At 41.8% G+C, this 13070-nt stretch overlaps 2 protein-coding genes across 3 annotated transcripts in view; both read right to left on the reverse strand.

The window, feature by feature from the left end:
• Positions 1-484: 484 nt before the first annotated feature.
• On the reverse strand, positions 485-7308 carry LOC131246790 (protein FLOWERING LOCUS D). 2 transcript variants are annotated; one of them, XR_009171505.1, is made up of 3 exons: positions 5520-7308; positions 1603-2489; positions 485-1027 (listed from the first exon to the last, which is right to left on the reverse strand). XR_009171505.1 is itself a non-coding variant. In XM_058247200.1 (2 exons), exons 1-2 carry the CDS (start codon positions 7192-7194, stop codon positions 1720-1722), a joined length of 2445 nt encoding a protein of 814 aa, XP_058103183.1. In that variant the 5' UTR covers positions 7195-7308; the 3' UTR covers positions 1031-1719. The 2 variants fall into 2 exon arrangements, 1 of the variants encoding a protein (XP_058103183.1); XM_058247200.1 differs by lacking the exon at positions 485-1027 and having other exon boundaries at positions 1031-2489.
• A 1873-nt stretch (positions 7309-9181) lies between these two features.
• Positions 9182-13070, reverse strand: part of LOC131246791 (signal peptide peptidase-like 2) — a 37666-nt gene continuing 33777 nt past the window's right edge. The window contains exons 12-14 of the mRNA XM_058247201.1: positions 11953-12023; positions 9860-9943; positions 9182-9731 (exon numbers count right to left, since the gene is read on the reverse strand). Coding sequence (XP_058103184.1) covers positions 9637-9731; positions 9860-9943; positions 11953-12023 — 250 coding nt within the window. The 3' untranslated portion in view covers positions 9182-9636. The remainder of the gene's footprint in view (positions 9732-9859; positions 9944-11952; positions 12024-13070) is intronic.

Genomic DNA, 13070 nt, shown 5'->3' on the forward strand with positions numbered 1-13070 from the left:
GCCACCCCACGAGAAGCAGTGGGGATCAAACATCCACCACTGAAACCTTCGGGACCACAAAAATTTTGGATCAGGGTGATATTTGTGTCTTGCCTTCACCGCTGTGGAATCGCCTTGTGAAGGTGTTGTGTGGCATATAAAAGAACATGGTGGGCTCTAGTAAGATTTCAACAGTGGGTGCTTCCATCTCCACTATTTCTCAAGAGTTCTTCATCTACCTTGTTTTTAGGCTCAAGTCCTAAAATGAGCTGGTGAAACAGATGGATGGAGCCGTCATAGTCAAGGGATTCAAACGCTTGAGATGAAGAAAAATAATAATAATTTCAAACTCAGTAGGCATATGTAGTTTGATGTGAATCCTCATACCAACTGGCTCCTGCACAGGAGGCATGCCGGCGTGCACGAGTGCATGTATGAAAGATGACAGAAATATTAATATCGGATTAAATATATTGTCAGTCAAGTGTGTGTAACAAAAAATAATAATAATAACAGTGAAGCATGTAAATTTTATTGCTCATCATCACAAATAAAATATAGACAAAGGAACAAACAATATTTCAAGACCAACATTCCACGGCATCAGCAGCAATGAGGTTTTTAGTTACTTGAAAATATACAATATCCTCACAAACTTGAATTTGATTCAAAATACAATGGATACATCTTCACTATATCAGATGTAACATGAGAATTTACACATCAATATCTTTCCTCAAGGCAAGCTTATAGTTCATGCAATCACCATGGTTTTTTTTTTTTTTTTTTGCATGGTAGCCCGAAACATGTGGTGGACCTAATGGATATAAATGGCTTGATACAAAGCACAAGCTTTTGACATGAACAGTTGTTGAGGCTATCTTCAGGTACCATTTCTTTCAAAGAATCATCAAAAGAATACATAGTGTTATAACATAAGTAACTTGATGCAGTCCAACAGAAGGAGCTCAGTGACATGTGCCATAATCAAGCTATTCAAAACCTTGTAGACTTCAAGAATGATTCCCATGTGAGTTTTGATACATTCCTGGGACAAGGAAATATGCAGAATTTAGAATTTCCATTTTCCTGAATGAATTACAGATAGGAGAGTTATTTGATACTCTGGCTGTTTATGATACTTGATATGCAGGCGCTTAGAAATAGTAAATGTGGTCTATTTAACCCAAATTAAACTGATTAAATTGTGGACCCCACTGTTGTTAAGTTACAGAATAAGAATCAAGTTGGCTGAACAATCCTAACCTCTGATTTGTGGAAACTCGTTTTTTAAAATAGGACCATTGGATATTTTTCGTTTGTAACCCTTCAATAAATGTCCAGCAATCTAATACTTTGATATCTGAATAAGAGTAATTATTAGTTCATGATATATCTAAACTGGTGCCCATATTTGTAGGGTTTGGTTTGAATTATTTGTATGGCGTGTAAGCACTTTTTGAGCAATTTCTTAGTGGCTGCATATCGTCCATCACATTCTACCAGAGTATCAATGTATTCCTCTCACAGATTGACCAATTGTAGCTCCTACTGAAGAAAATCTAAAAACGGAATGAAATTATAAACAGAAAAAATAATAATTAATAGAAGATCTGCACGTACCTGAACAACGCAAGAAAGATTTCTCAGGGTTTCTGCTTTGGCGTTCATCTTCCATGGACCAACAGAGTTAAGTACCACTCTGATCAAGGATGCAGATAGGTGTATAGTTAGATCACTTCACTCGGTCGATTTCAGGGCTAAAGATGTCGAAGCAGGTCTTTGGTTGCCTCTTTCAGCCTTGATGGAGGCGATAACAGAATCAACAGCAGGTCCCAAACCTCTTCTTCCCACCAACTTCACGCCTAGCTTTTCGCACAGGTGATTCAACCTCATCTCATCCCCTCCTCTCACCTCTCTCAATTCAAGTGCCTGTTGCCTTGATAACAATGTGTAAACATGGAACTGTTGCTGCTGATTAAAATGTGACTGAAGCTGCTGAAAAAGCAGTTTATTTGAGTGCTGTTGATCTGGCTTCATCCCATCATTACTTTTTTTCCGTGATCCACCAAATGTGACCCTTAAAATCGCTGTTGACTTGGGATCGGAAGATTTCTGACTGAAAATAACAGAAAAACTCCCAAATTCTAGATCGGGTTCCCTAAACAAATCTGCAAGAAGAACCGCACAAGACTTGGCATCCTTCGATGGGCTTCTTTCAAATTTTTTATGCAATGCTCGAGCATTGGCATGGTGAGACATGTTAGCAGCTTCTCTCAGACCGCTAAGGAATGCACCATGCATTGTCGCAGGGTATCGACGAGTGGTAGCCTCGCCAGCAAAGAAAAGTCTCCCGTCTCCCACATTTTCTGCTAAGATATCATAGTCATCACCTGATGCCCCCACCGCGACATGAGAATATGATCCTAGACTGAATGGGTCAGAGCCCCATCTAGTGCAGACAGTTTGAATAGGATCCGGAACATTGACTCCTTGCGGCTCATAAATACCTATTTTGAGATTGAGAATGAAGAAGCAGAGCATTTTCCAATCTAGTCAGTTGCTAGAGAATATTTCTGTTGGTATCTTTTGGAAAATGGAAGACTATACATTATATTTCGTGCTAACAAGGGTGAGAAAGGATAATATATTTTCATAAAAACATAGAATAAAAAATGACGAAAATGATATTTTATTAGGTGTTTAATAAAATGTGACAGCCAAGATACAGCACAGATCCTGTGCAGACTATGGGTATACCCTTACGATGAGAACAAGGTCGACTTAATATTGATGGATCGGGATGATTTACTGCCGATGAGTTTTGGCATGGATTAGAGCACAGAAAGGGCCCAAATACCTTCCATAATGGACCAAACCCATAGACTCATCAATGGACCATGCATTATGGTACCCGTGGTACACTTTCGGGTCCACAAAAGTGTCTTTTGGTGGCATTTTTCTTAAGTTATGATTTTTACTCTATTTTTGGACGAATTTGAGTTTACTTTGTTTTGCTTATGTCTCACTTGAGTAGATAGGGATAATTTATTCTTTTCCCGTTAAAATAAAATTGTAGGGTTGAGATTATAATATCCAACCCATAGTTATGCTTTGATGTAAGGCCCAAATTAGTTCTAGGGCTTTTCTTTTATTCCCTTTCATATACAACTCAATAACAAAAATAGTCTTTCAACTTTTGATATATTTTCTTATCTTTCTGCAAGCCTTGGGCTAGGGTTTGTACAATTGCATATTTGCACGCGTGGAGCATATGATCCAGGCCATCAAAATTGATGAGAGCTTCTTCGATTATTCGCTGATTTTTTTGCATATTTTTCCCTTCCATCAGTGGTAGAAGAATCTCTATCCTGTATTAGGTGTGTTTGGGGCATGATTTTGTCATGGGGTTTGATACAGTTGCATGTGGTTGCCGATTTTCTTCAGTTAGCTACATCACCTTAAGGGTTGTTTGGATGCATGGCCAACTCACCTAAAACAAGGATGTCCACGTATTAAACTTGGGCATATGGACAAGGTTGTCAATGAGTATGTTGCTCAGTGTAATGCAGGGGCATTTTCACACCAGACTTGAGTGGGGTGGCCTGTGGGATGTGGGGGCACACTCGGCCATGCGATTTGGGGCCATATAAGGCGGGTGGCTCGTGTGACTTGTGAGGCGGAACCCATGGATTTGGGGCTACGAGGAGGGTTCGACTGAGGACCTGCTTTTAGAGCAAGTGATTAATTTTCCTGCATCAAATTGGTATCAGAGCAGGAGGTCTCGCATTCGAGACTCCTCACCGAAGGTGATTAATGCAGGGGCATTTTCACACCGGACTCAAGTGAGGTGGCCTGTGGGATGCGGGGGCACACTCAGGGTGGGCAGAACCCATAGATTTGGGGTTCTTTAGCACACGGTGGAGTAGTTTGGTAGCTCGCAAGGCTCATAACTTGAGATCATGGATTCAGATCCTGTCTTTGCAACTTTCTTTTTAAAAAATAAAAAAATTTTGGGGGGGGGGGGGGGGGGTTCGGTTTCCATTTTTAGGTGTCACTGTTACCTAGTCATTTATGGCCTCTCTTTTTTTCCATTTTTAATCTTTTCCTTCTTCTTCTCATTTGTTTGTTTTTTTTTTTTTTTTGTTTTGTTTTGGTATTGAAGGAAAAGAAGGGGCAGACAGAACCACTACATTATCATGGTCAACTATAGAACCAGTAAGGAAAACAAGTAGATGTTAGCCCCCCTCCTTGGTTAAAGGCAATCTCGATGAATTTATCATAGAATTGTGGGCAAGTAGCTCGAGTAACCGTCCATCCAGTCCATTCTCGTTCCTCTCAGTGGTCGAGTGAATTCGCTCCTAGGCCAATGTTGAAGTTTGAACAAGCATCGACATGGAGTAGTTGCAATTATGGATGTGGAGTAGAGCACTTTTTGTGGACAACCTTGTCTTCGATAACTGCATTCCAGCCACCCCCCTTTGTCAGCATAATATTAATTTTTTGAACAGAGCCTTGTATAACAAATATCATCGAGATTTTGAAAATCTTAATATTTTCATAAAAAAATAATCTAAACAAATGATATTACTGTGTTAATATCTGAAGATTTTCAAAATCTCTACAGATTTTAGGTTTTCACAATTTCATTGTGAAATTATCATGCTTTGAAGTTAAATTTATGTTATTTCGACATGTGCACATATATTTAACATTTAAATTATTTACTAATTTATTTTCAGTGAGATTTTCTTGATAATAAACCAATAAAATCCTCAAGATCTGAAAATTTCCAGAAATAATTCCTGAGAATGAGATTTGTCACTATGGTTCAAATGGACAAGCTTGACTTAAGTGAATGGTGCATACAAAGGTGCAATTCAGGCTCCTTGGACAAGGATATCCTTGCCTTAAGGAGTGGCACAAGCATCCAAACGACCCTTTTGGCTGTCTAAATGCAGTTTTTAGTTGAATTGAAATAATTAGTCAAGATAGAAGAAATGACCAAATCACAATAACATGAGCAGCCAAACTGTTAAGTGGAATTGCAAGCTTGAAAATGGAAGGCGGCCCATTTCATAATGGATACTTTTGCATCAGCACTAAAGCTGCATTTAGATGCACTATTTAATTGAATTGCAAAAGTTAGTTATGGCCAAATCCCAGTAATTGGTTTTATTTACTATGTTGGAAGAATGTGCTCTGAATTGTGATGATGTTACTTCCATGTTGGAGTTGAGAGGAATGTAAATGCAGTTTGGCCATTAAGTAACAGCGGTAACCATTACACGTTACTGGACAATGGCCGTAACGGCTGTTACCTGAAAAATAAAGTGTAACAGGCCCATAAAGGTCCCATAACGGCCCGTAACCAATATTTTTTTTTTAATGGCCATAATGGTCGTTGCGGCCTGTATCGTAATGGTAACGGCGGTGGCCTTTGCTGTCACCGTTACCGTTATGGATCACCCATGCTTCCATTTTCAAACTTGCAATTAAAATACAATAAGGCCAAGCAAAATCATGAGACTGAGTGATACCCTTGAGAATCTGAAGAACTCTGGTGACAGCATCAGTTGGGGGCATAGTTTCAAACTTGTGTGCAGCTTCCCCTGCAACAAGTGCGATTAGAAGTGGGCCACCAGCCACAGTTGCATAGCTATAGAACAGAAAGAACTCCCCCCGGCGAGCTGGATCATTGGACAAATGACCAAAGGTATCAAGCTCTGTGCCCCAAAAAACGTGAGGAAACAGCATTGCGACCTTATTCAACAACCCGAACCCGAGCCTTTTTATCCCGTCGAGTTTCCTCTGAGGAAGCTCTGGTACAAACCTTATTGAACCACTCTTCAGGACCCCTAGCGGGACTGTGCAAAGCGCCATGTCTCCCTCGTACACCTGGCTGCCCGCAACAACCTGCACCCCATCACTACCGTAACGGATCGTATTCACTGTCTTCTCGTAAAAGATTGGCAGATTCTCCGCCAAAGCTTGGACCAACCTCCCATTCCCACCAGGCAAGAAGCAGTGATCCCCACCCATATCGTATGGATCATCTTGGTCCCAGAACGCAAGCGAGAGCTTTGAAAGCAGGCCCGCGTTTGCATACTCCAAATTTGCCAGATGCCAATTGAACAGATTCATCTCCTCTGCATTGACAGCATCACCGTAGACCTCTCGGAAGGTCTCCAATGCCGCCCCAAGAGAGACATCAACCGAAACTTCGCCCATGAGCTGCCTGAGCCGGCTAGCCTTATCCAAGAGCCGGTTGAAAGCATTCTCAACCTTGGAATCCATCTCAGGGTCGACTGGCTTCCCGTCTGGCCTATACAGTGGGCACTTATCTCTCACCTTGTGAAGTAGGCAGGACAACTGCCGGGCCAAAATTCCCAGTGGGTTCCCAAGCGTGCCCGTCAAGACGCTCCCCCCCAAATCAGCCGCAGCTGACCGATTCCCACCCTCCATTTTCTTGGTATAAACCCGCCCACCCGCCCTCTTCCTACCCTCCAAGATGACAACTTTGAACCCGAACGCCAGCAGCTGCCTGGCGGCGGCGAGGCCTGCCAAACCAGCGCCAATGATGATAACATTCGGCCTGCTCGCCTCAGCAGGGATCTTCTCCTTGATTGCAGGGGCTATACCGAAATTGATATATCCATGGGACAGCAGGAAGCCGTACGCGGAATCAAGGAGGAGATGACAGTGAAGCGGGACGGCGTCGAGGAAGGAGTCTTGGGTGAGCCAGGTTAAGACGTTCTCCCGCCACCGGCTGAGGATGTGGTTGCGGATGAGGATGTAATTGACCTGCTCAATGCCGCCAACAGACGAGACGACGGAGGCGTCGATCTCTTCCTCGGTGAGGGAGTCGGCGGGGAAGCCGGCAGAGAGAGCGGTGAGAGCTTCGGAAGTGGCGTCTTTGTTGATGAAGATGATCTCTTCGGAGACGTCGGGAGGAGGAGGATTTGAAGTTTCTGATGGGGGAAGAAGAGATGGAGAGAGAGAGGAGTCCGTACCGAGAGATGGGGAAGATAATGGGAGCTTGCGGCGATTGCTGCTACTACCGTTGGTGCGCTTGCGCTTGGAGAGGAAGGGATCTGTGTAATTAAGGTTAGGGTTAGGGTTTTGGGGAAGGAAAGGAGAAGGGATTTGGAGGGAGGTTTGGAAAGGGGTTGTGGATTGTATATGGGGAATTGATGGAGGGTTTTGTTCTGACATCTGATTTCTTACTTTCTCGGATTTTTGGATTTGATGGAGAGAAAAGCGTTGGGAGATTATCAGCTGTGAGAGAGAGAGAGAGAGAGAGAGGTTGGAGAAGGCCGGTCGGGTGAAATCGGATTGCGCACGCTGGATACGAACCGAGCTAGCTCCGTTAACTCACTCGACTCGGTTCGAATCGGTTAGAACACAGAGTTTACGTGCGAGCTGTTTGGATTCCACCGTAATGTATGACTGACATTTAAACCGTCCACTAGATGCTCCTCCCGATTAAAGGCCTCGACCGCAAAATCTAGGCTGATCTATTTGTTGTGGGGTCTACGACAAATGAAACAGTGAGGGACACTGAGGAGGCTACGCCTACCGTTGAAAGTTCCAAATAGAATGTGGGGTCCTTCGTGTTTCGTATGTATCATCCATCCCATTCATCAGATGCGATCCTCTGTGATTAAGGGACACCAAATCTTAGATGGCCCACAACAATTGAATATAGTTTGTAGGCATGATTGTAGGTCAGTTACTACCGCATGTCCCACATGAGCTTTTTGACAGGGATAATTCTTTTGATCTACGGTTCCCATGAGCGTGCCACCAGATGCACAGTCTAGATTCCACATAAAAGTCACATGTGGCCTCATTCAGCTCAAATGTATGGTAATTAACGTACATACGAACGCATGTGATCATACTTGGCCAGAAGAGGTACGTAGCTCTTACCATGGGTTGCAATGGTCCGGGCTATGCCGAGCCGAGGTTAGACCTGTCTTGGCACTAGAGCCCTATGCTCTGGCCTGGCCCAAGCCCTAACAAACTAAAAGAGGACCTGACCATAGCCCTCACCCTATGGCACCCGAATCGGGTCGGGCCAAGGCCAGCTCTATAAATTAGAGAAGACATATACAGATGGTTTACAATTGGCAATTGCAAGTTAATGAACCATTATGCTCTTTTAAAGAACTAATGCCTTTAAATAACATAATTTGCTGAGCATATATATTTTAAACTATTAAATAAGATCTTTCAATGGCCAACAATCTACAATATGCATAGATTTAAATGAGTGAATCAATCTTCAACATTGGTCCTAACTCAAACTAGCCAATCTTAGATTTCAAGCCCAAGCTAAAGACCAGCCCTAGGGCCAAGTTTAGTGGTGGCCCAAGCACGGCCTTTGAAGCGGCAGGCGGCTCGATCCATTGCCAACCCTGCCTCTTACAAGGTACATGCAGTATGACTATGAGTGCCTTGGCATTAATAGACATCAATGGGGCAGGCTAGCCTGTTGGACTTTCAGCCTATCAGTCCCCTACCCAAGAATGGCCCATGCCATTACATTTATGGTTTTCTAAGGCATTTTGGTCACATATCATTTGTTATGGGATTGGACACACCTAATGAACAGCCCAGAAATTGCACAACAGAGGCTGGCCAGGCTCAAGCTTTGACTGTGCATAATGATAACTGACTGACCAAACACTTCCAAATTTCAACCTTGAGGGCACCAAGGGTTCCTTTCTGAGGGGAACAATCTCACACACATAGCATTATAGGTCCTGAGAAGCGGAAGTTACAGATCATATGACTCAGCTCCACAGCTAGATATTTTTGTTACAAATAAATGAATGAGAAAAGACTCCTTTTCTTTTTCTTCTTTATAGGTAAGCTGGGCTCGAACCCCAGACTGAGAAACGACTGTCCCAAACCCAGAAAAGAGATTGATTTTTTCTTATTACCTGAGATTTTGCAGATTGTCGTTGGTTGGATCTTTTGTGTTAGATGAATTCCTATGATGATGTCTTGTGTGATCAAATCCTCACCCTTTATTGGTTTCTATCGAGCCCTTATGCACAGGTTCAATCAAATTACAACCCATGCTGGATAGTTTCGGGCTTGGAGATTTATCAACTGCCCAGGTGCCTCAACCCAGATTATGGACTGTTGCGATCTTAATGGTAAAGCACAAATTGCACAATTGCTGCAACAGTACTGAAAGGAAATACTAATCAAGGATTAATTCTTGCTTGAAGAAGAGAGCTGTTGTGTTATCTGGCAGTACATTAGCACAAGTTTTTCTTAAAAAAATAAAAATTTACAGCACCATATGGTTCTATTGAAGGGAATTCGTTGCGACCAGATTCCAATCTAATGATACAAATCCAATAACAGCTATAAGGTGGCAAGACCCTAAATTTAGCTCTACAATGGGAGTTTGTATATTGATATAAACTACAAGGGGACTCTGGATGTCTTCATCTCCTCCACCTTTGGATTCTGCTATCTTGAGCAGAACTCTCTCTTTCCTCCGTCACAGGGTCTTCACCAATGTATGGATCCGTGAAGTAAAATGGGCGTGTTTTACACTATCTTGTCGCAGGTGGATTCAGCAGCTGTTCAAAGGGCTGCCCCTTTTTCACCATTTTGGAGATGCAAATGGCGCAATGCTCAAGCCTCTGCCGAAGTCTCAGTCGATGGGCCCTTTCCATAGTCCCACAGGTTTCTCAGCTCACCTCTCAGATAACCCAATATCACAATAAGCCCTGGATGAGAAGACCAAGGATCAGAACAGAAAGTCAGCATGCTTGATGGCATCCTTGCATGACGAGTGGATGATATTACATTTTCTAATATCATCTAAATAGCAAAACAATGAAGTTCAAGACATTACCTAATGTACATGGAACAAGGTACAATAGTGCAGGCTGGCCGTGCCCATCCATCAGATACAAAGCAAGATACGTAAGCAAGAGGCCTGCAAAAGAAGCCAAAGACCCATTTCACATCAACGGAAACCCATTGCTAGAGAGAGAGAGAGAGAGTTATATGGGGGTAACATTTTGAAATGTGCCCCATGTGGGGAGAGAGAGGTGTAACGTTATATGGGGGTAGTAGCATTTTGAAATGGGCCCCATGTGATTTCCAAATAAAAAGTTATAGAACCATTCCAACCATTGTGCACGGCAAGGAACAGTTGAGAAAGGACGCCCATCCTTGGTTTCGTATAGTGCCCACCACGATGTGAATGTCAGATCTAACCCATTTATTCAAAACAACTTCCTTAGATGTAGGGATGCCACAAAATCAGGCCATGCCAACACTCAAGTGGGGCACAGTGCAAACCAATGGTATGCGTCCCACTCTCAACTGTTTCTGCTCACCCACCTGAGTTTCCATTCAATATGATGTTTGGGTCCATCTCCAAATGACGCAGGCATGCACGATGGATGTAGTGAGTGTTCCACATGCATCACATGGGGCCCATTTACCACCGTGAATATGGTGGTATCATATCCATGGAATCATTTCCCAATATGTGTATGTACAGTCTATCTGGGAACCTGTTTGTAATATGTAATATGGTGTTTCTTCACTAGTTTCTGTCAATACGAGAACTATTTCATTTTTCTACCAAAAATAGACATGATATTAAAGGAAAGAAACATCCTACTCATTTCATACAGCTAAGGGCCGGTCAACTGCCATTATCTCTAACAGAAGTGAAGATATACAAATTCTAATTTGTAACGTATATGAAAATGTGTTACTTGGAATAGCGAAGAATTGTGGCTACAAATAACAATATACGCAGCATTAGTAGATTACCTAATGTACATCTGCTTTTCCCTGCATTAATAAACACTTCTACCCATCATACTCGACCAAGTCAAATTGAGAGGGCCACTCCAATACAAGACATGCAAGATGATTTGGAGAAGTTAAGGTAGGGGCAAGTTGGTTTGGCATATGAGATAAGCAGAATAATCCACATTTTTCAACTAAAATTATCACGACATACCTAACTCTAACCACACATTTTACTTTGATCCAATATAATCGTGCTTCACAAGATGGAAACTTATGCTTCCAAAACATGATGAAAATACAGCCATACACTGATCCAAAGGCAATATTTGATTAGCAGCCCAACTAGAGTAATGACTTATCAGAGCTAACTTTCAACTCTTGAGTGCACATTTAGGTGAAACTTTCAGCTGTATAGACCTCAACAATCAGGAGCAGAGTACGGAAAACAAAACGTAAAAACCTGTATCGTGCTTCAACATCTAAACTAATAAACCAAAACACTTCAAGGACCTATTTATTTGTAATTTTAGCTGCAGGATCATAATCTGTTTTCTCTCAATCAACTTACAGTTATAAAACATATAAAGCAGCGAAATTTAATACATAGAGATGTAATGAGTGGCAAGATGAAGAAGGATGGGATTAGAAATGAACAAATTAGCAAGTACCAAGGAGTAGCACCAATAGGTAATAAGATGAGGAGCGTTAGACTTAAGATGGTTTGGCCATGTGCAACGGAGAACAAGAGATGCACCATTAGCAGTGAGTTGTTTCAAGGCTCTAATTGGGCAAGGAGAAGGCCCAAAAGGATGTGGGTAGCCATAATAGAGTGGAACGGCAGAACATAACTTGTGTAGCCGATCCCAATTAATTCGAATAAGGCTTAGATGATCATTATGATGATAATGACATGCCTGATGTGTGTGTATCAGTGTTACTTGTTTAAGAAAGTTGTATCTAGATGCAAACGAGTCCACCCTGAATCCACATTTCTAATATACTCAATTGGCCTGCCTTATATTATACAAATCCCCAATCAGAATCACAACAAAAGCTGATAGCTGTGATCATTAGAACCGTCATCTATTTTATAGTACATAAAGGAATCATGGTTGTAAATGATTCCAAGATGGAGAAATGGAAACATGAAAGGAAACAGGATGCAAAGAGACTCACCAAATCCATAGCCAAATACCAACCAAAGAAAGTAACCATTTAATATACCCTTCTTATTTGATCTGTCGAATCTGCAGTAACAGCATAAGCCCATCATAAATACAAACGGTTCTAAAATAAAAGATTTCTTAGAAACAAGAATACGTACAACTAGAATTTAAACCAAGATACGTATTGTAAACCATAGCAGACCCTAATAGTTGGGTCAAGGCTCTAATGATGACTATGCATTATAAACTGTAAGAAAGAAAATATCCATTTAAACCCACACGGGGTTTGGGCGAATGGCTAGCGTCGTGGGTTTGCTCCCCACAGACACGAGTTTGATTCCCCTCCCCGGGATTACCCAATGCACGTGGTTTGCGGGTGATTGCGTGCATCAGCAGGGATTAGTCCTGCCTTAAAATGGGGTGGGGACACCCTGACATCATTAAAAAAAAAATCCATTTAATGTCTGCTTATTTGATTTTATGTATCTGTTTAACAAAAGCCCACTGCAAATACAAACAGCAAGAAGTTGAACAACTACATCATCATACAAGATTCTGATCATCAAACTTTATGTTCGAGTCTAAACCATGATGAACATGGGAATCACAATCTTTACATCAGAATACCAAAAAGCAGCTCAAAAGCAAAGCCTGACACCTTAATCATTCTGTCCCAGGCAAAGAAAGATCTCAAAACTAACGCGACAATATCCAAACCAATCAGAAATCAATTTGACAACATCATGGAAATCTTACACCGACAGAGATGAAACTCCAGCAGCAAGGTCAAACTCAGATCAGTAGCATGCATACAATGATTAAGACTCCAAAGTTTTCTGCCTGGTTTTAGACGCAGGGAGACTAGTGGTTGTGCCATTCATTTTTTAAATTTCATACCAATGAGAGTTATGATATGTTTTCAACTGAGTTAACTGAGAATGTAATCTCCATGCTGATTATTCAAAAAATAATAATAATAATACATAAAATGTTTTATGGAGGAATGGCCAAATACAGCCACCAGAATGATCATCATGCTTCTACGTTTTCCCCGCCAATGTGTCCTATGCACAGGACATCTGAGCCATGCAAAAGGTGGTAATATCATGGTGATCACCTGGCGCAAAA

The sequence above is a fragment of the Magnolia sinica genome, chromosome 5 (genome assembly GCF_029962835.1).
Source record: "Magnolia sinica isolate HGM2019 chromosome 5, MsV1, whole genome shotgun sequence".
Taxonomy (NCBI): Eukaryota; Viridiplantae; Streptophyta; class Magnoliopsida; order Magnoliales; family Magnoliaceae; genus Magnolia; species Magnolia sinica.

What these genes read in the sequence shown, in the direction of transcription:
- LOC131246790 (XM_058247200.1), bottom strand. Translation starts at nt 7,194, where the DNA reads ATGTCAGAACAAAACCCTCCATCAATTCCCCATATACAATCCACAACC. An exon ending in AGTTCTTCAGATTCTCAAGG is followed by an intron (nt 2,490 to 5,519) that starts GTATCACTCAGT and finishes ATCTCAAAATAG; the next exon opens with GTATTTATGAGCCGCAAGGA.